The sequence below is a fragment of the Grus americana genome, chromosome 7 (assembly GCF_028858705.1).
Source record: "Grus americana isolate bGruAme1 chromosome 7, bGruAme1.mat, whole genome shotgun sequence".
Taxonomy (NCBI): domain Eukaryota; kingdom Metazoa; phylum Chordata; class Aves; order Gruiformes; family Gruidae; genus Grus; species Grus americana.
This window is the reverse complement of record NC_072858.1, coordinates 3,295,996-3,318,839: the sequence shown is the minus strand read 5'-3', so window position 1 is coordinate 3,318,839 and position 22,844 is coordinate 3,295,996. Positions and strand designations below refer to the sequence as shown.

General features: G+C 39.2%; 1 protein-coding gene across 2 annotated transcripts in view; it reads left to right on the top strand.

The window, feature by feature from the left end:
* The window catches only part of DOCK1 (dedicator of cytokinesis 1), a 309,905-nt gene that overhangs the window by 68,728 nt on the left and 218,333 nt on the right, over positions 1-22,844 (top strand). For both annotated transcript variants that reach the window (XM_054831423.1, XM_054831422.1), the window contains exons 23-25: positions 810-918; positions 13,750-13,820; positions 15,364-15,470. In XM_054831423.1, the coding sequence (XP_054687398.1) occupies positions 810-918; positions 13,750-13,820; positions 15,364-15,470 (287 nt within the window). The remainder of the gene's footprint in view (positions 1-809; positions 919-13,749; positions 13,821-15,363; positions 15,471-22,844) is intronic.

Here is a 22,844-nt window from a genome sequence, read left to right as displayed (position 1 = left end):
TTTGCCTTTGGTGTTGCTCAGGCATCTGAGGGCAGCTTTTATCCCCCTGAAAGCATCTGGCAGAGAGAGGGAGGGGTTCCTTTGGGCAGATCAGCTCTCAAAACTCCTGCCTGAAGGCAGAGGGACCTGCCCTGTGGGCTTTAGTTGTGGATTAGTTGTTCTTCTGCGGCAGCTGTACTGATGAAACAGAGCCTTAACTAGTTTAGCGTTAGCGAGCCAGAAATTAGAGGTGAAATACATTTTAACTTTAGTGCTCGCTTCCCATGGAAAAAAAGGGTGTTGTTTTTTAAGCAAATAGTGGGTTGATAGGCTTTCTCTTTCACAGAGTTTAAAGTCACTGACCTTAGGCCATTGGTAGATTTTAATGATTGCTGGCAAGTTGTCTGGATGCTTTCTGGCTTCCTCATCAGAGAGCTGCTTGGCATCGGTCCTCCCAGACATCTGCTAGCTCTTGTGCGGGGTGAAGGGACTCTGTCCCACTGCTGCGTGGGCATGTGGAACTGGGTCACCGCTGAGGGATTCGCCATGACTTGAAGGCGTAAAAAACAATACTGAATGTGGCACTTTGCATAGGAAGCTTCAGAATAAATATCTGTTGTTCCTGCTGGCCCTGCCCAGTCAGTCTGTCTTGTCTTTGGTTTTTTGTGAAAGAAAATTCTTGGTTCAGTGAAAAAACTTGTAGAGATTCTTGAACTTAAAAAAAAAAAAAAAGTAATGCAACCCATTGTCATCTGAAATATGATCAGTTTTTTTCAAAATGCATTTCCATTTTGGTTGGATTGTGCTTATGAAACCGAATTATTTTTCAGACTTTATGAAAACAAAGGAGAAGCAGACTTCAGGGAATCTCTGCTGCAGCTCTTTAAGTCCATCAATGAGATGATGAGCAGCATCTCTGATCAAACTGTCATAGTGAAGGTATGTACTTCACAGGTCTCTATCTTGGCTTTACTTTTGCATCCTAAACCACAGCTAGGCAGCTGATGAAGCGTATGCTTGTGTTTGTCCCCAAAAGCATATTTTACCTCAGACGTGGTTCGTTCTTAGTGCTTCTAATGAAGGGTTTGTGACTATATAAAGAATCTGCTTCAAACAAGTAAGTTTATGTACATTGCTGCAAATATCTCGCTTTTGTTTTTAAGAGAACTTAGGGGGTAAGTGATGTTTACCTTATTTAACTTCTATAACCTTAACTTTAAAGGTGGTTTTGAGGCATTATCTTCAAGATGCTGATGGCAACGTAGATCCTTGTATTCTTATGCACTTGTTTATATCCCAGGCTGTTCAGGAACTTCAGTATAGTATCTTAAGCCCTAGTACATGCTTTTAATGGAAAATCAGTAGCAAGTCAGACTGCAAACTTCACCCCTCACCCCTCTTCTTTAAATGGTAGCTACTTTGGGTAGCATTGGCTGGCTCATGGAATTGGGAGTTACCTCAAATGAACGTGGCCATTGATATTGCAGAGCAGAAGCATTGAATTACAGGACTGGTAGATTTTTGTATCCAGAGGAGTCTGAGGTCATGGTACCAATACCGGTCTCGTGTTCCGTTAGTAAATCTCTTTCACCGTGGAAAGGTACAGAGACTGTCTCAAACACGTGTTTGATAAGCTACAGCTTGAAGTTCTCCTTGTGATTCTGAATAGAAAATTTATAAAAGGACGTAACTCTTGACCTAGCCATTCTGAATCAGTTGAAAGACGATGATCAGAAAGTGGGTAAGAACTGGGGTTGAATTTGGGGACAGTTTGACAGTATGACTCCTCCTGCTCAGATGTGCAGTGGTTGTGCATTAGAGGAAATTTTTTTTATAGCAGCTGGCAGGCAAAGACAGACAGTGGCAAAGTACTGTGCCAGTGCAAGAGGTTCCTCTTGAAGGGAGCTGGAAAAGTACAGCGGGAAAACACCAAAGTCAAAGACACCGGACCTTTGTAGCTGAGTGCATGCAGGTCTTAGACTAGTAATACCATGCTGAGCACACAGCAAAAATAGATAGTGGGGATAAAGCTGCCGAGTTTGAATATTTTAGGCAGAGAGACTGAGACTATCATCTGATAACAAAATAGGGATATTACATGCTTCAAGAAAGCTGTATTTTCTTTCCATTGACAAAGCATCTATCCTGAATGGAAATTGGTAAGTTTGAGTCGGTGACTCAGAGTGTGCTATCTGGTGTTTTACAAATAGGATATTTTCAGATACGAGGATTGAATGTAAGATTTATTTTCCCATTTGTGAGGCCTGCTTCAGGAAGGCAGATGAATATGAGCTTTTTTCTTTTTCAACAATTTATGCCTTGGAAAAAAAAAATAAATTAAAAATACCGCAAAAAAGATAGATGTGGTTGTCCTCACCTGAGATGCAGGAAAAGACGACAAGCTTCCTAGCAAAGGCTAGAGACATCACACTACAGCAGTGTCTGTCCTGGTCTATGCATTGTTCCACATCCACATCTCTGCAAACTTGGGTAGAGCATATCTGCTCTCTGCATTTGGCTACGTGAAGTGTGCTGGGAGATGAAGCATTGACAGATGAGCCAGTGCGGGGCTGTCCGAGAAGTGTGCTTGTGGATGCCTTTCTGAAGCCTTGACAACCTTCATTCACTATTCATTGCTTTCATCTCCTTTGGACTCTTAATTACTTAGCTCTTAGAATACATAATTGTTGGTATTGGCTTTTTGCAGCTTGTGAGATCACTTTTATTATGTTCAAGTACCCACTGAAGCACTACAGTTTTTTCAGTACCTTGAAATGTGTGGTTCTGTTACAAAGAATGAAATTATTAAATAGGTGGATAAATGTGGGATTTTTTTTTTTTGAGAGCGTGTGAGGATGGCTTCTGTGAATCTGCCTGACAAAGCTGTTTGAAGTCCTGGGAAGGTGTCAGTAACTGGTGAAGTGGTCATGACATGACAGGCTTCATTCAGCATCTTTATCAGTGATCTGGAGTACCATGTGAGTGGTGGGGAGCGTCAGAAGGACCTCACAAAATGGAGTGGGCTGAAAGGTGAGCTTCAAGGTAGACAAATGTAAGGCAGTGCATCTCAGGAAGAGTAAATTAATCCCTGTCTGATGGTCGACTTGAAGCTGGCAGCTGCATTTTGGGGAGGATGCCTTGGAGTCATAATTGACAGCTCTGCAGGGTCATCGGTTCCCTGTGCAGTGGCAGGCGAAGAAGTGACAGGGTGTTGGGTGTCAGAGGGGTAATGAGAAGGTGGCAGGGCTGTCATTTTGTGGTTAGATACCCTTGGTGCATCTGCATCTTGCGTGCCAGGAGCTGTTCTGGTCTGTGTACCTCAGGACATAGTTACGGGGTACGGAGAACCGGAGTTGGGAATGGTGCACCTTCCTGCCAGGCAAACATCGGTGAAACTCTTCTGTACCAAATCCCACGGTACAAGAAAGAGGATGCACTCATGGACATCAGCAGGAGATTAGTTTAAAACAAGTAAAGAAATATTTTTCATGTCTGAAGCTTGCTGTCACAAGGCGTTATAGAGGCAGACAGTGTCAGCAGGCCCAGAAAGAGGTTAGGCAGACTTATAGACCATAGGTCCGTAGATGTTCTGAAAGAACGGGTGGAGATGCAGCCTCTGAAGGGTGCTGGGGAGCCAGGAGGGGAATGGACCACAGAAACTGTCAATGGCATTTCCTGTGGCCACAGTTGGAGACACGTGCTGGGCTACACAAACTATTAGTGTGACGCAGAGACCGTTTCTTGTGCTGTTGGATACTCTGCTGAAGTTTTGTAGAAACCTAATGAAAGTCGGCAGATAAGTTGCTAGGTCCCTGTGTTGTGCAGTTAAGATCAGCAGATCTAACTGTAGCAGTTTCAGGATTTTTTACTGTTCTTAATATATATCGGGGAAAACTAAATAAGTGTATACAAAATAAGTCTGTTTGGAGAGATAAGAAGTTGAAAAGACCGACATAGAAAATTAAGGTGCTTCACTTTAAAAGAGACAGATTCTTAATTCATACATTTGAATATTTCTATTTCTTCTTGCAAAAATTGTAATCTGTCTTGATAGTTTATCAACATGAAGCAGAACTGCCACTGGAAAGTTTTTCTGAAATGTTCACAACTTTTCTCTTTGGGCTGGCTATACTGATTTATTTTTTTTTTTCCCACTCAGCCTATTTGTTAAGAGGGTAGCCTTCAAGCTGACACTGTGCAGTGGAGAATGAATGACTGCAGTAATTCTTAGCAAGAATTACTCTTTATCTATTCAAATATTTATGTCCTTGTCGAAGCTGACGAGCTGTTTCTGACTAGCTCAGATCTTCAGTTACTTAATGTTTTGCATTTAAATTGCCCTCTTTTTTTTTTGTTTGATTTTTTCCAAGGCTTTTGGTACATTTTTAAAAAAAAAGTGTCTTCAAAAGAACACCGTATGAATTGTACAAGGATTTAAGGTTGTAAAGCACAAAAAGAGACTTTGAATTTGTACCTCTTTTAGGATTATGGTCATTAAAAATGTCTTAGGGTAGGGGAAAATTTGTGTATGTGGCTGCTTTGCAAACCTGAGTTCAGTTTCAGCCTTTAAGGAAACACAATTAAGAATATTTTCTGTGGAGGGCATGTTAGAAGTGGTACTTAGCAGTTTTGCTGCCTGCAAGTAGGTATAACTGCACACAGCATTAAGTTTTTCTCAAGACTTAAGGAAAAAAACCCAACAAACTAAAGAGCGAAAGCCCTGTCTGTCTGCAAAATCCTCTGCTGCACCAACGTCAGGCTTTGCATCGCTGAGGATGCTTTGACTCCCGGTCTGACGGCTGAGAAGGGCGTCAGCCTGGTCTTCTGCACAAGGTCCTCCAAGAAGCCTTGAGGTTGGCCTGGAATTAGGGAGAGGCATGTTGCTGTCAGCGGTCTGTCTTTCACTGCTTCAGAGGAGGGGGCTCTGAAGGTGACCCCAGTGCTGGCCCTGCTGTGTCAGTCCAGTCAGTGGTCACGTTGTGGCCAAAGAACTGGTCACCCAGTCCTTAATGCAGATGTTTGTAGTGGCTGGCTTAGTATATGCATGGAAAAAACGGTATTTTTTTTTTTTTTTTTCAGAGCATAAAGGTCTGTTTGCTTTTGTGAGCTTTTAGTGTTGCAAAAAACAATTTAAAACATTATTAAAAGTTTATTTTGAATTTGTGGTGCTTCAGTTATGTATTTTTACAGTAAATAGATAAAAATCCATATATTCTTAGAGCACAATCTGAGCAGAGCTTTACTAGCATTTATAGCTCTCAGTGGATTCAGATGTGTTGCAATCAAAACATTAGGTGTAAAAATGAATTAGGAACATACTCATCCTAGTCTGTAAAGGCAGCAGCAGTCAATCCTATAGGTTTGAATTTGAACAGCTATTCAATCCTGTGAGTTCGGACAGCTAGTATGGTATAGATTACAGTGTTGAAAACAATGCAGAGTTTGTTTTTCACAGTTAGTTACTTTAAATATAACTGAGGTGGTTCTTGTGTGTGTGTGTTGACTGCAGCAGAGGCAGACTGCCTTTTATGCTTGATTTTTTTTTTTGTTTGGTTTTTTTTTAAGGTGTGCTGTTGTCCAAACTGGAGAGGGAAATTCAGTGACTTGAGCTGACAGATGTTTTGGCCATCCTCTTACTAACAAAATATTTTCTTGCATGATGAGTGGTAGTGGGCTGCAGTTTGAGATGCAGAGAGATTAAACTTTGTTTTTCAAGTATCAGTTTGATTTTAGGAATTACTTGATTAAATAGGGTGTGCAGCATTTGGTGCATATACATATTTTTAATGGATAACAAGCGTAGTGAGCTTTCCTGATTTTATTTCTATTTTCTGCTAATTGGTGCATGATAATTATTTCCTTAACCTTTTACTGTTTAAGTGTGAGCTCAGCTGAAGCCTAGCATGACGTTTCGAGTTTAGATAAAAATGCAAATGTTTCCTAGTAATTTATTCTTGCATCTCTTTGAAACAAGGGCAGTTGAGCCAGCTGCATCGAATTTATGAGAACTGTCTGATTTAGGCTGTGTTTGTGTGAGGGAGCTGAACTATTCTCAGCAGGGTTCTTGCAGTTTGCTCTAATGTTTGCTGTTATGCGTGACTTTGTACTGCTGTTCTGGATGACTGAAAAAAGATAGGCTGGTAGCAGAGTTAGTTCTCTGTGCTTTAAATGATCTTGATAAAGTAGGTGTGTATATAAAATTATCCTGTAATGTGACCACAGAGAGCCAGGGCGGAAGACGATAATGCTCCACTAATGTGAATTCTCTTGTGTGTGTGGTTTTCTAATAATCCTTGTCACTTTTAACACATGATGCATATTTCTCAGTATCTGTACCATACTTTTTCCTACTCTAATATTAAGCATTTATTGCTAAAGCCACAGAAAAGTATTTAAATGAAGACAGGAAAATACATTACAAGATGCTGAGGTACTTTGGAAGAAAACAAAAGAGACTGCATTCGTCTGCAGGGCTTTTCCAGCAGCCTGAATACTTTATAACCATCACTTAAAATTAGTTGAGTAACAAAATGCAACCATGGACTGAGGTTTCTTTGTCTTTTAGAACCTATATGGGAAAGTCTGTTGTTACACTGGCAACAAGTACCATAAACTCTGGAAAAAGTGCAGTGCCGCTTTCCTTGTGATCCTGCTTTGTGCTATTTCACACCAAATTTTGTGCCAGTGGCGCTACTTCAGTTGTGATTTGGAACGAATGGCTGCTGTAGACTGGGACAATTCAAAAATAGTGTTTAGGCCTTCCTGGAAATTGTTTTATCCAGCTGCTGACGGGGCTTAATTTGGCTGGGTTGATGAGTTTCGTAGAATGGCATCTGGGAGGATGCTTGTGTAGAAGGTAGGTGCTTTGTGTTGAATGACACAAAAGATGAAAATTGTCATTAAAATCATGTACAAATTGAGTCAGGTAAAACAAATTTATTGCCTCATCAAACAAAAGAGTTCATAAGAATATACTGTATTTGGCAAAGAGATTTTATGCTTAAATTTGAGACGAGGTGTTCTGTTTGAAATGAATGACTTTGAAAAGGACATCTTTAAATTAGATGTTTTTGCTTTTATGTAGTACAAAGAAATCAACTTAATTGCTAGACAAAACCTGTAGTATACTATTCAGAATACTTTTTGTTTAATAATTTGCAAACGTCATTTGCTCAGTCTAATGACATCCTTAAGTCAGTATTACAGTTTTCTTAAACTGTGTCTGCAAAGAAGCTTTTATTACTGTGTTGTTTTGGGATTTTTTTTGACTTTCCTTGTCAGTATAAACCCAGGAATGGAATAAAAGTTAAAATTTTCTGTTGTTGCAAGACTGCTTTGCTGTAACCTGTACTGCTTTGTTTTCATTTACCAGTGACCAGTGTTATTTTCACGGTAGTAATTTCTGTTTTGTATTAATGAAGAGATTGCTCAATACTCTCAACTGTGTACTAAACAAAACTGCATTAATAAAACTCCCATTGTTTATCTCTGTTATCCAGAATTATATCAGACATGACTTTAAGGCACTTAGCAAGGCTACCCTATCTTATTTTAGCATGCTTTGGTGTGACAATGAAGTGTTTCTGCAGACAATTTACTTTCTGTGGAGTGGTAGAAGGATGCTACGGTGCAATATGGTGCCATAGTTTTGGTTGCCTTCTAGTCTAACTTTGTGTTAGTACATCAGTGTGGTAGTTCAATTGTGGTAAAATAGAATTTTTGTGTTAGGAGAGTATAATTTTTCTTATTCCACAAGCCTTTGGATATACTAATGGCTACCAGACGTGACAAAGTAATGGAGATGCTTACAAGCAGTGCTTGCTTGAACGCACAGACTGCAATGTGACATATTTAAGATACGTCTTCAAATGACATATGAAATATGCTGTAATTGTACTGATCTTGTAATGCTTCTTCACCGTGTTTCTGAGCATAGGCGCTTCTGTGTAGACGTGTTCTGCATGGTTTGCTATTACCTTGGATTGGCAGTGTTTGAAATGATAATCTACGTGGCTTCTCAAAAGGTGGACTAGATGACTTTGGGCATTGGTGACCGAATGCTTAAGGTAATGCTGCTTTCCAGGAATGGAGCCAACTCCAGCTGACTCCTCAGTGGAGTCCGTTTCTGCAAACCTTGAAGTGTTAGTCTGTCTTTTGTCTTTTCCCAACTTAAAAGTAGGGAGGGCTTGAAGGGAGCTGGGGTCAGAGGACAGGCTTACACTGTGTCCGAGAGAAAACCTTTAGGAGCGAAGAGGGATTCAGATTGCCTGGGTCTGCTGGGAGCCTCAAAACTTAAAGCTGAGGTGCTCACATTTACCTAACGACATGAAGAAAGATGTGTATCTGCCCTCCCACCTCTTTCTGGGAAGACTGCTGATATGTGCCTGTCTTCACGAAGAAGTGAAAAACTCAGGAACTTTTCTGTAAGGCAGCTCCTCCAGGTAATTTTAGGGGTTGGGGTTTTGGGGATTCTTTTTGTTGTTCCAAAAAATAAATGAAACTTGCTCTTATTTTATGAAGTGTCCAAGTGCTCTAACAGTTTTTTTGGGGTTTGAGGTTTTTTTTTTCCCCACAAGTTGCACAGAAAGTTCATTTCAGAATAAAGTGCTTTCTAAATTGCTGGCTTAGGATCAATTTTTAGTCATAGAAACTTCTTGAACTTTCAGATCTGAGGAGTGTTCTGGTTTTTCTCCTGGTAGGTCCCATTCCTTACCCATTCTTGTCTCATTAAACCTGTCCTGAAATGAACCATCAGGCATAAGAAAGAGCCATGGCAGCGTGGGCACTGCAATGGACCCTTCACTGATGTTCAGAGGGACCACCGCTAGAAATAACGCCTCTGTTGCACTTGGTCTTGTCTGTTCTGACCTTCTTACCATATCTGATGGGGTTTTTTCCCCCAACTGATCTTTAATACAGGCCATCACGGAATTTGTTTCTTTGGCATGAAACTCCCCCTGTGTTATTTAGCTGCTACCTCTAAAGAAGTTTAGGAAAGTACAATTAGCTGTTAAGTCATTATAAGCGCATCAATTAATTTATCTTAAAGGTTGCAAAGGATGACTGCCCTAGATAAAGAGATGGTTGTGATGATTTAGGGAATAAGTTGCAATTACTGTGTGGAACAATGAAGCCTAGGAATTTCGTCCTCTGTATTGGCTGTGCAGAGAACTGTGACCATCAATTATTGGTTAATTTAGTCTATTTAAGGGAAAGCTTTGACTTTTCTGGACCTTATTATTTTCACTTAGTGAGTTTTATTTCTTCGTGTACTTAATTGCCTTTTTTTATAGTTTAGAAGGGTATCCTTGAAGGGCTACGCTCATCAACTGAGCTGTTCAATAGGTCGTGTTGGCAGCTGGTTCATGTAATAAGTGTTGGTTACTGGTTCTTTTCCTAAGTATGTACTTTGGCTGTGGTGTAATAGCTTTTATACATGGCTATGGTATTCATAAAGGGGAAATAAACACCTTTTTGTGTAAATGCACAGCTGTGGGTATGGTTGCGTGTGGTAGGGAAAGGGAGAAGGAAGGGATGAGGCACGATACTGAGAGCTGTTTTGAGTGAGCTCTCTGGCTGACATGCACTTGTTGATGTCATGCCGATCCTTGACTCGCATGTGAATCACATCCCAGGAAAAAAAAATTCCAGTAATACCCTACAGTCAATATAACAGGAGCATACAAGGAAGTTTAACGCAGTAACAGGGAAAATATATCCATTATTCATATGATGCACTGTCTTGTTTCTGCTTTCTCTCCTTTTTATTCTTCCCCTTTGCTAGTTTATTTGTGTGCTTTATATTACTTTAAATGAATGATTTTGTAACTTAATAAGGGTAGTAATAATCTGTCACTTGTTTTCCACAAAGGAGAAGCCCCTTTGGGCAGTAAAATTTTTATTGCAGCCCAGCTTGAAACTGTGCATAATTATTGCCTAAGTATGTGAGACTGGTATTTCCAGCTTTGTATGTATATCTAATGTGATCACGTGGCAATTATTGCAAAAACCTGTTTGATTAAAACTCAAAGAATTAAGATTCTGCATTATTGTTTTCTCTACTGCTGTTTTTGAATTTCCAAGTATCTTGAGGATCACTGTGTAACTGTGAAATTAAGACTTTGATTTAGTTTCCCATGTACTTCTTGCAGAGGTGAGGAATTTGAACTTTTGTCCAGTGCTGATGAGGAGTGGAAAGTAATCTAGCTTATTTCTTTCAATGGAAAAAATCCAAAACAGATTGCTTGCTTGTGGTTTTTTTTTTCTTTTCGATGTTATATGAAAAGATGAGAACAGGCTTTTTATCTGCTGAATTTAATATTCCTCGCTTATGTATTCCAGTATCCTGGGAATAACTAGCATTGCAATTGTGCTACTGCAAACAAAAGATCTACTTTCAGCTGCAGCTTCTAACAGAGTAAAATCTGTAGTGAGAGCGGCCCTGTTATGAGGGTTGATATCAACAAAAAGTTATTTTAGTAGAGTTTTGGTTTATGCAGATTTAATCATGGGGCTGCAGAGCCTACTTGTCTGATCATACTGTCTGTCATATAATTGAGTCGGTTGAGATCGGAAATTGGGAAATAGACTTCCACAATTTTCTTTAAATTTTAAGATATTAAAATTTAATCGGTTTGTCCATAAAGTAGAACCTAAATGGCTGATAATTGTTGTAACTACAGGCTTTAAATTGATGTTGTAAATAGTTTCACCTGATAGTACTTCATTTAAGCCATTAAAGTGTTAATTTTAATGATTGTACCAGCACAGTGTGAAATTTTAATTCACGATATAAAATGCAAGCTCTTTTTTAGTATGTGTTACTAAACATTTATTGCTACATGCATTTGAATGATAAGCAAATAAAAACACAGCGATGGCTGCGGTTTATAACTGGTCATTAGAGTCCTCATCCATCAAAACACATAAGCGTGTACATAATGGGACTATTTGCATAATTACAGTTATGAGCTTGATTTCTGAGCATGTAAGTAGTCCTTTAAGCATACGTGGAAATGTTTGATGATCGAGCTTGACAGTTTAAATGGACTATGACTAAAAACTGGAATACTCTGAAATTTGCATCTAACGCATTGACACGTTTGGCTTTTGCTCTTGTGAAGTGGTCAGTAAGCGCTGGCGAACTTCCCCCACTGGCTCCTACAAGTTAGTTGGCAGGTTTCTTTCTCTCCTGAGGAGTTCATTCTGTAGAAGCAGAGCCTGTTAGCGGCTTTTGAATTCAAAACTTTTTGTTTTCTTCTTGTTTTTCCCAGTTTTCTGCTGTTTCTGTGAATGTTTCAGCCTGTGAAAAAATCACAACTTTTTTTTAATGAATAGCAAACACTAAATAGCATCAATGCTGTGGAAATATACCTTTTTTTTTTTCTTTTATTTGAGCAAATATTGGTTGGAAATGTTGAGCGTTTACTCAATTCTAGTTGATAGACTGAATTTGAGAACAGAATTGAACACGTGCTGTAACAGTCTCACCTGATATGTTTTGTTCTCTGTGTTGGCAATATTTCTGTAATAATGAATATTCAGTGAAAAATAAATTTGTATATTTACCTTGCAGAAGAATATATGAGCTGATTTGAAGATTAGAGTAGCGTGCACTTAAGTTTCAATAATGTGATATTTAACTAGAAATTTGTTTGGCTGTTGTAGCCTAGAATTTTCCTCCAGGATGGAGGGCTATATTCAGTGCTCGCTTGCAGCCACTTGTCTACATGCTGGAATAACAAAGCTTCTAAAATTCCTGAAGAATCCAATAATCCCTTATAGTCTAGAGAAAAGAATTGCCTGAATTTGTGCTTTTGGGTATGGGTTTGGACATGGATATATTTTTTTTTTAAAGCAGCTAACCAAAATCACTTTAATCTGCATTTTTATTGAGAAATATGTAAATTAATAACTGCTTCATACATTATTCAAGAAAAGATGTATTTTGTATTGCTGATACCTCTGCTAATCTTATCCAAAGATATGCAAATGATTTTTAATTAAAATAATTAGACTGTATAATATACCTGAACTTTGCTCTAAAATAGTATGTATTAATCATTAACGGTACTTGTATTTTTAGTTGGAAAGTCAAAGTATTTGATTGATAGTGGATTCTAAACTTTTCCCCCCCCTCACTTTTTTGCTTAACAACTTGGACCGAGATGTCCCTTGCGACTGTAATCAAACAATTGACCTCGTGCATTCAAGAACGGTGGAATTTGATTTAAAATCACGAGGGTTGTGGCAGGGAAGTGTAGTTGTTTGAAAATAGACAAGTGGTTTTGTACATACCTACGAGGCAATAACTCCTCGAGTCTGCTTCCCCGTGGCTCTTCCTACTATTAACAACTACTGCTAAATAGAAATTTTCTGTCTCTTGAATTCCTCTGACCGTGGAGTTGTATAGTATAATCACTTGTCGCGTCATGGATTTCAGGCTAGAAAAAAATTGATTTAAAAAAAAAAAAAGAAAAGTATAAGGGCTTGTCTTCCTTATTCAAAAGGATAAGGAGCATGTGGTGTTCTCACTGATGGAAACCGCAAATTCTAAGCATTAAACCTGCAAACAGAAATGCCTTATATGGGGAATGAATCGTTCCCTCCTTTGGAGGCAAAAATATATCTGTAATCAAATCGTTTGATATTATCAATAAAATGCAAAGGTAGGCAAAATAAGTCTGGCTGTTGTGGTTTCTATTTGAATTACTGTGGGTTTTTTTCTAGTCTGGTGCTCAGTGGATGCAAGAACTTGAGGAACCTGAGTAAAAATTGTGTGTGTGTGAGGTAATAAGATTAAGAGTAAAACCAAAAACTTTTGCCTTAGGTTAAGAGTAGAACGTTTTCTCATCTCTTCTTTGAAATAGGGCATTTAAATCCATTCGCAAATGAAGAAAAAAACCCTCCAACTTTATCTGATTGAAATTACTGTTTGTGTAGACTAAGTGATTTTTATCTGCGGTTTTACTCAAGGTCCATTTACTATTGTCTAACCCAAAGTGTATTCTGGCATGAGTGCATGAAATTGCTGGGCAGTAATTTTTAATTGCTGGATTTTTGCTCTTGATGTCTGTAAGAGAATGTCTGCTCTAGAAATAAATAACTACCAATTGTTACTAAGAAATGGAAAGACAAAATTAGTTAAAATTACTACAAATAGTTTAAATATTAAACATCTGTTTGTATCTTCCAAATCCTTTCATTACGTACTGTGAAATGGAGTGACAACTGCAAGTTCGAGAGGGATTAAAGAACTGCAGTTTCGTTAGTGGCTACTAAGAATTTACTGCAGGGAAAAATGACAATTGGGCATTTTTGTTTCATTTTTAAGTAGTGGAGGGAAGATTAAACCCAAACAACTCCAACGTGGCTGATGAGGAGAAGGTGCTTCTCCAGCTCTGCACAAGGTGGTGAAACAGTGATTAGAGGAACATAACTTAGTTATGTGTTGTGTACCGATTCACCCAGAGGTTTCTGCAAGATCTTGGAAGGAGCTTATAAGTCTGTAATTTTGGTGTGAGTTGTCAGTTTTCCCAGCTTCCTGGGAATCTGTTAAATCTGAAACTTTCTTTTTCATTGAGTTTCAGTTAGGTAACTTACCCCAAAAGAATACGGTAAGAGCAAGCCAGAGGGGTTCAGCTCAAACCGCAGAGACTAGTTAAGCCAAAACAACCTACTCTTGTGTGATTCTCTTCTTACAATCTTTGCATTGCCTTTAAAGACAGACAAATTTCAGTCTTGTTTATTTGTTGTTTTTATTTTTTTTAGGGGGCAGCACTTAAATACTTGCCAGCTATTGTCAACGATGTGAAATTAGTATTTGATCCAAAAGAACTCAGGTGAGTAGAGTTAATGAAATGTGTAGTGTGAACTTTATCTAGATCTTTATTTTACATATATATACACACACACGCATATGTAAAAATATATACCGAGGCAATGAAATATGATCACTCGAGATGTTTTATCACTTTGGTTTTATTACCTTTTTTTTCCCTTGCAAATAGTTGTAGGGCTACACAGCCTGTTTTTAAAGTAACAACTATGGCATCAAAGTTTGACAAATGCCTTGACAAACTTTCAGTCTTGTTGGATACAATCAAGCAAGAATTATCAGTCGGGCAACTGACACCAAAACTTTTAAGCTGTATACTTGATGCTTCACTCTTTCAAGTATAAATATAATGTAAATAACTCTGGTTTTGTTCAGTGAACCCAATTGCTGGATCGACATTTCAGTAGCTCGTAAACATAGGGATGTTGTTAGTAAATAGGAGGGGTGATAGGAAGATGTTTTAGAACAAACAAAAAAATATACAGAAACCAAATCAAAACTAGTATTTCAGGAGAACTTTTAACTTAGAGAAAAAAAAATGAATTTCTCTTTCACAGTGCTGTAACAAGGTGTTTAATTTGAAAAAACCCTTTTTTATCTAATTTGATTGCACAAACCCTTCTATATATTGTCTGTTTTCATTTCTATGTTCTAATATGTCAAAACGAGGAAAAGAAAGATAAAGTAGAAATAAAATAGATGAGTATAATCTTAGTCTAACATTCCAATGGCCTGAGGAACCTGGCATTTAGTTTCTGCTTGCCTCTACCGTGAACTTGTTACATGTACGCTTCTGCTTCCTCTGGGCCCAGGGAATACATCTTTGTAGAGTTTCTGGACTAAATCATAATTTTGATGTGTGATAGCAAAAGTACTGGGATAATATACCAAATAAAAAAATACCCGGGTTTGGCCTCTTTTACCCCAAACACTGCAGTTTTTCTGTTACTTAGATAATTTAAATTGAGATTGAATAATACGTAGAAGTGAAGGCTTAATAGGAAAAAACAAAAAACTCCAACATTTTCAGAAGCGATGCAGAATTAGTGCAAAGTCTTTTAAAAACCTGTATTATGAGGGAGCTCAGCTGATGAGGTACTAATGTTACCTTATCATCCTAAAATGGGTGTGCTTCTGGGTTGTTTTTTTTGTTGGTGAAAGCTTGTAACATGAATTACCGCTTTTTTATTTTTGGCTTATATGGTCACGTATTATTGCATTAATGGTATGTGATGACTGAAGTAAAGGGACAATAGCACAGACAACTGAAATTTGAAATCTAAAACCTTAAATGAAACATTGGGAAAGAGTGTAAAACTGCGATAAAAGGGAGAGGGCAAAAGAAGAGACGCAAAAAACTCAAGAGACGTATTAAAGACGATTTACATTTCTCTGAAATTCCTGTCTAACTCTTACATCTGGGAAAAAAAAAAAGAGTTTGCTTGTCTAAAAGTATGTAGTTGTTTATCTTGTTCTGTGCTATTGGATTTTTTTAATGTATTTTGGAGAGAGATTAATTTATCTTTTACTTGTCCCTTTGTACGTAGCAAACTCTTTACTGAATTCATCCTAAACGTTCCTGTGAGCCGGCTCACCATCCAGAAGCTATACTGCTTGATAGAAATAGTTCACAGTGACCTCTTCACGCAGCACGGTAAGCAGGACCTTTGCAACCACTAAATTGTCGCATTATTCATTGTCTCCAGACCTCTGCTAGTGCAAGGTTTGTCCTTGCTGCCCAGTGCGGTAGAGGTTGTAACCAATTAAGGTTGTTCCATTAGAAGGACAAGAAGATTTAAAATAAGTGAGGAAATGCTAATTGACACTTACTGCAGGTTATAGATCATCAAAAAGTGAAAGCAAAAACTTGTAATTTTTAATTTTAAAAGGGCACTAAGCGTCCAGCATTATAACTATAAGTATGATATATTTTATCAAAAATGATGAATTCAGCTTTTGTGCTCGGTGAAGTTCTATGGAGAGAATGGAAGTTTTTGATGTCCTTTCTTTCCAAACTGTTGTTCTCTCCCCTTAAGCTGTCCCCTAGCTGAAGTGAAACAGCTTTTAGTGTGTGCCATTCATCCATGCTTTCTTGCTTTCTTACTTCCCTCTTCCATTAGTGGGCCAGTGAAAGGTAAGTTCGAGCACTTGTCTCACAGACTTCTTCATTTGAGGTGAAGCATTTTATTCTTTTTCTGAATGACTGCAGGTTAAACTAAGTGTTTATGGGCTGTCGGAAGTTAATGAGGGAGCAAATAGGCAATGGTTCAATGATAAGGGAAATTTCAAAGGATTCTTCTGTCAGATCAAAAATGCTAGGACCACGTGATGCAAAGTGCTGATAGAACGAACTTTTCTGGTTCCAATTAAACAAAAATGTTCTTGGTTGATTGGCTTTGCATTGGCAGATCTTACATCAGATCAGGTAATGTCTAACCACAGCGATGTAACTTTTGCTGGATCCTAGTAACTTTTATTTTCTTCTAGTTAGCAAAAATAAGTATAAAGCCAATGCAATCTGTGTAGCAGTCTGTTATGCTCCTTAATTTCACAAAACTTTGTGCTTTTGCACCTGGTGCAGTTCAGCGACACTGCTCGAAGATGGGGTATTGCATGGATCTGGCACTAACAACTGTGCAATTAAGTCCTACCTGTCAGTCTTTCTTTCCACTTGGCATTTTCTTACTAATTTTACATTTTGATAGCACTTTTTATTTAGACTGAACGTGCAGTAAGGTTATTCTCCAAGTTTATGATTTATAACAAATACATGTAAAATTATTGAGTCTACATGATACGTGTTACATGCAAGTTTAAACCTTAAGTATTGGTTTAAAAAAAACCCTAATGAGAATTAAGACTGGAAGATAGAGATCCTGGAGACTCTGAACCTTTCAGGAAAGAGATAGAGCTTTTCCATAAGGAAGCATTCAGTACAGTTACAGTCACCCTGGAGCAACAAGTCGTAACACAGGTTAAACTTATTTCCTGCAGTTACAGATGGTGATGAAATAAGAATAAATCTCTAAAAAAACCAGAGTCCGCCAGCCATGTCACCACATACTGCACCAGCAAGTCCACTTGCTTCACTTTTGAGATCTTTTGAAATTATTCAGCCCTTATGAGCCATGCCAAATGAGTGACGCAGTCTTACGTATTCTTAATTGCAAGGTTTGCAGGAATAAAAAAGAGGAATGCAGATGAAGTTGCTGGTGTTGGGGCTTGGGTAAAATGTCTCTCCCTGAGACCATTTTAAAGCTTGCTTTTTAAGATACATACATCAAGTGTTACATCTTTCCTTCATTCATACATAGCGCTCTGTCTTTTTAGTAATTTTTCCTTCTCTTGGCTGCTTTTAGGTTGCATGGTCTTTGGGGCACAAGTCAGTGATACAAGGTATTATACTTGACTGTCCTGGATAGGAGGAAAGTGAGATAACTCAGATAAAACAAGAAATGATGCTTACAGAAGGACTCCTAAGGAAGATTGTACTGGCATATCATGTATTTTCTGTATTAATCTTTGACTTCCCCTGTTCAACCAACTTGATTTTCAAAGGTGGAAGGAGAAATTGTGCATGACTGGTTTGTTTTTAAAACCTAACTCTCAGCCATTTGAGTTGCAGTGAATGGTATAGTCTAACGTTACTCTCTTGCAGAGCCACTAAGAAACTTAAATGAATCGGTTTTAATAGCAGGGTCATTAATCTGAACTCAGTCCAGTTTTGCTGACAGAACAGCACTACTTAATGGCTTTTGGATCTTATCAGGAAGCTCCTAACCAGGTGTTTTCATGTCACTGGCTGTTAAGAATGTCTTAAATCTAACTTGCTTCAATGGAGCTGTAACGGAGATGCAAGGCACGTATGGGCTGCTAGTGCTGCCCAGCCTGGCACGTGTGGCACAGACTGCACGGGACGCTCGTGTCACCCCGCTGCAGCTCAGCTGTGCCGGAGCAGTGCTGTGCACGAGGGGATGGAGCCTGGTACTGGGCAGGACTCGCAGAGTTCAGTGCAGCAGTGATGGGGCTGTGCTGCTTCCTGCAGGCTCTGTTAGCGTCCACATCTCTCTCTTCTCCATGGTTATCTGTGACGTTTGGATTGGAAGGGACCTCCCAGCCCATCTAGTTCCAACCCCCCTGCCATGGGCAGGGACACCCTCCACTAGCCCAGGTTGCCCAAAGCCCCATCCAGCCTGGCCTTGAACACTGCCAGGGAGCCAGGGGCAGCCACAGCTTCTCTGGGCAACCTGTGCCAGGGCCTCACCACCCTCACAGGGAAGAATTTCTTCTTAATATCTCATATAAATCTCCCCTCCTCATCTTAAGCCTGTTCCCCCTTGTCCTGTTGCTCCCTGCCCTTGTCATCAGTCCTTCTCCAGCTTTCCTGTAGCCTCTTCAGGTACTGGAAGGTGCTCTAAGGTCTCCGCGGAGCCTTCTCTTCTCCAGGCTGAACAACCCCAGCTCTCTCAGCCTGTCCTCATAGGAGAGGTGCTCCAGCCCTCTGATCAGCTTCGTGGCCTCCTCTGGACTCTCTCCAACAGCTCCATGTCTGTCTTGTACTGGGGACTCCAGAGCTGGACGCAGTACTGCAGGGGAGGTCTCACCAGAGCAGAGTAGAGGGGCAGAATCATCATTGACCTGCTGGCTTTTGATGCAGCCCAGGACACGGTTGGCTTTCTGGGCTGCCAGCGCACACTGCCGGCTCATGTTGAGCTTTTTATCAACCAACACCCCCAAGTCCTTCTCCTCAGGGCTGCTCTCCATCCGTTCCCTGCCCAGCCTGTAGTCATGCTTGGGATTGCGCCGACCCACGTGCAGGACCTTGCACTTGGCCTTGTTGAACTTCATGTGGTTCGCACGGGCCCGGCTCTGCAGCCTGTCCAGGTCCCTCTGGACGGCATCCCTTCCCTCCAGCGTGTCGACCACACCACACAGCTTGGTGTTGTTGGTACGCGATCCCACTGTCCGTGTTGCCAACAAAGATGTCAAACAGTGCCAGTCCCAATACCGACCCCTGAGGATTGCCACTCATCATTTTTATATATATTTTTTTATATATATGTATGTGGGTTTTGTGTGTGTTGATAAAAGCATCATCTTAAAAGCTTCTCTTGCCACTGGTAATTCTCTGTAAAGCTTGTGTCTGGAGAAGCAGTTGTGCTGGGAAACTTTCATAAACACTAAAATTCACTTGAAAATAAATTAAACTTGTAGCCATAGCCTTTGTTAAATTTAGATTTTTCTTTGCTCTGTGGGTTTGAGTTCTTATTGCCGAAGGTAGTTCCACTGCCTCTCCTCCTCCTCGTTTATTCAATATTTTTTTAACTGATAGGCAATACTTTCATATAAGTATCCAACTAATCCAGTATCATATTTCAGAAATGAGATTTTCTTTTCTAAAAGCAATATGCAGTACAGGATTGTGGAATTGATGGAAAACTGAAAAATGTGCAGAAAATCAAACAGCATTTCATCAGTATATTTCTGTTAGAGAAAAATTCTCTAATTCTGTGCTCTGAGAGGTCAAGGAAGATTTATTTGTGTCTCCAGAGGAATTAAAATTCAAAATACATGAATTTGTGAAGCTTGAAGGATTTCAGGGTGAGAGGGTGGGTGTGTGAAACAGTTTGCTAAAGCATCGTGCTTGAAGAACGGTACTGGAGTGATGGATGGTTCAGTGGTCTTCACGAAATCTGAAGAGTTTGAGACCTTGGATGAGAACGTACTATGGTATTGTGGTTTGTATGCCTCTAAAAAAGAATGTGAAATACAGTTTTTAAATTTGTTCACTTCTTTTCTGGACACGTTGTTTGCCAGTTATATATTTCCTTCTGAAATTCAAGGTTAAGTTTTCTCCTTTGCGGAACTTGTACTTATTTTTAGTAAGCTTTCTTCGGCCCCGGCAGGAAAATCCTGTACACTCCTTATGTTCTGGTGGGTTTGTCCTAGCAGTGGCTCATAAGTGAGCCCTTATACCGAAGGGAAAAGGAAAAATCAGTGTGTAGCTAGTCAGTCAAAGCAATGTTAAGCAGAGTTTGTATGTGTCATTTGTTTATATAGGAGAATAATAGCTAGGTGACTTCAAGGAGCGTATTTTTCCAAGCTTATGGTTATTTACAGAGGCCAACAAGTAGAAATCATCTCTCTGTATAGCCTGAATCTGTAGCAGATCTTCATGCTTCTACTTTCTGTCCTTGAAACAACAAGTATTCAAATACCACTAAGGAGGAAAGATTTTCCCGTTGGTTCCCTGCTGATGTAAGGACAGCTTGCTTCTGCCCCTTCCCAGGGGCTACAGTCGTCCAGTTCAAGGCCTGTTTTGTACATCTTAGATGATCTGCCTTTTTTCCCCTCCACGTTTGTATCAATAATCTATTATGGCTTTGGCAAAAAAATTTGAATTTTCCTCTATAGGGTCTTTGAACACCCTGGTGTTCATCTGTGCTGACTGGGATGCAACTTCTCTGCATGCAGTAAAGCGTTTTAAATTGTCAGTGATTAACGTCTGATTCAGAGAGTTACTTGATTTTGAGAGTTGAATAGAGCTTTAAATGTATTAGTTCAGACAAATACGTGTACATCTTGTTCAATGAGGATGTAGGTACATCAACATGTTCTTATACATGCCATATGAATATATAATTTATATAAATAACTGTATATGACCTTATATAAGTAAATACATGTATAAATAAGTAATACTTACTACCCCTACCACAGTAACCTACACAGATCTGTTACGGTGCCCACAAACCCTTTTTGATCTGTTTAAAGCAGCAAACTTTTGATTGAGACCAACCCTGCATCTCTTCATTTCACATCCCTCTCCCCTCCAAACCCCCCCACCTCAAACCCCAAAACAAGGGAAGCATTTCTTTAGATTAACACCTGAGACAATTCTGTGTGGTAGACGTCTTCTGTAAGAGCATGTCCAAATATAAGTATGAATTTAAAAATCAGTGTGGAACAGTTTTAGAATAACCTAATGCATCTTTGCAGTTCTAAATGCGTGAGTACTTACGGTTGGTAGTTAAGTGAAGCGCTGTATCCTTGCAAGCTTCAAAATTTTGGTTTTACATAAATAGTGATTTATCTGATGTGTTTTGTCCCATAGAGTTGTTTGTATTCTCTGTTGCTTTGTTTTACAAATGACTTCCAGCTAATTACCAAGTGAGCTGTGTAGCTGCTGTATTCTTAGGAAATGTAGTTATTTCTCTGTTAGGAAATTGTTAGTCTATTAAATATTAGTAAACAGCATATAGCATTTGTAAGAGTTCTTATTGTTTAATTATGACTAAAGTTACAATCTTTGTCTCCACGCTGTGTAGCGGAAGCGAGGTTACTAAGCATCGGTTTTCTTTTTTTGGCCACATTAACTAAACGAACCATAAAATAAAGAAATGCATTTGTCAGCGTCCCTCCAAATGAAATGTTTTTCAATTGACAAAAATTTATTGCGTGTATTTAGCTTCAACATAGTTCCTGTGTCAGTGTTTCATTTGAAGTCTTTGCTTGGATGCTCATAAGTTGATAATGCCTCCTGAGCATCCTTTTATAAAGATTAATATTCTCACCGCACATTCCTGTGACATTAATCATCGTGGGTTGGACTTGTGCGGTAGAGAACAGATGTCGAATTATTGTTGTCTGTAATCATTGTGCATCATACTCATGAGCTATCTTCAGAGCTGGCTTTTGAGCAGGAGACTAATGTTATAGACTATAGATTTATCAAGGTTGCCCATTAATCAGGGCTGGGAGGTGTTTGTGACAGGTGGGCTGATGAAGGTTAACCTTTCCTCTTCTGTACTTCGAAGTAATCAAGATACAGTTGATCAACCCAGTGTTTTTCAAAACAGTTTATAGAAAAGGGTGCACTTACAATCTTATCTCGTCATGGAGCATATTACCATAATACTAGATTTGTTAAAATATAGAGAGATATTTGTGTGTGGTGGTGGGTTCCATCCTTGCATTTTGCTGCCTTCTAGCTCTTGTATTTTAGTAGAGGTATCTGGAAAACCTTAAAATGATGGAATTGTTTCAGTAGGTGTTTCTGCTTCAGTTCAAAGGGAAGCTGGGCTGTGTTGTGTGACTGCAGTCTGACGGGACAGAGATGTCAGTCTACCGGATGGCGTCTACTGGAAGCGACTTTGCAGCGAAGGTTCTCCAGCAGCACAGGGCCCCTCTCATCAGGGAGGGCCAGCTATGTGCTACTCCTGTCTTAAAAACTGCAAGAGAAAGGAAAAATATGTAAAAATCATCCCAGTATGTAAATATAATTTTATGACCTGTCAGGTGCTGAGTGTTCTGAAGTACCCTTTTGATTTTAGACATAGCTTTTGTCTTTCCTATTGGCAATATTTATTCCTTTTTGCCTGCTTCAAAGTAAGCTCTATATCAGTATTTCTTTCCTAGCGTAAAAGTTCCATCGGTAATTTGAGGGCCAAGTAATCTTTAGAAAGATTTCACAGTGTTGGTGCTTGCACAGTTCCTTCGGCTGTGGGGTTTGTTGTTGGTTTATAGACGTAGTTTGTCTGTTAATTTACTTTTAAAAGTCTGGGAAGAATCTGGATCTTTTAATTAAGTACCTAGCACACCTCGATGCTTTTTTTTTTTTTTTTTTTTTAACCTTCCATGTTCTAAAACCTGCAACAGCTACAAACCAAACGGCAGATGTTCACAAGTTGTTGTTGAGGAAGGCAGAGAGCTCGTAAGGTGGTAACTGAGGAGTATTGTCAAGTCTACCCAAGGGAACTCAGTCTTTTGTATAGGTTGTGTAATTCCAAATGAAGTAGTATGACAAATCAATTAGTTTTTCCTTTCTCAGAAATTCAACTTGAGTACCTTCCCTATTGATTAGAGACAATCTAACTCAAAGGTGACTTAGCTGCGATTCTTGCCTTTTGCATGCTTGCAGATATTAAATTGATCTTTGACCGTTCTCTACTAGTGGGGCTTAACAGGGACACGAAACATTTTCAGACCTCTAATTAGGGACCTTTTGAAGTTATTAAAGATTGATTCA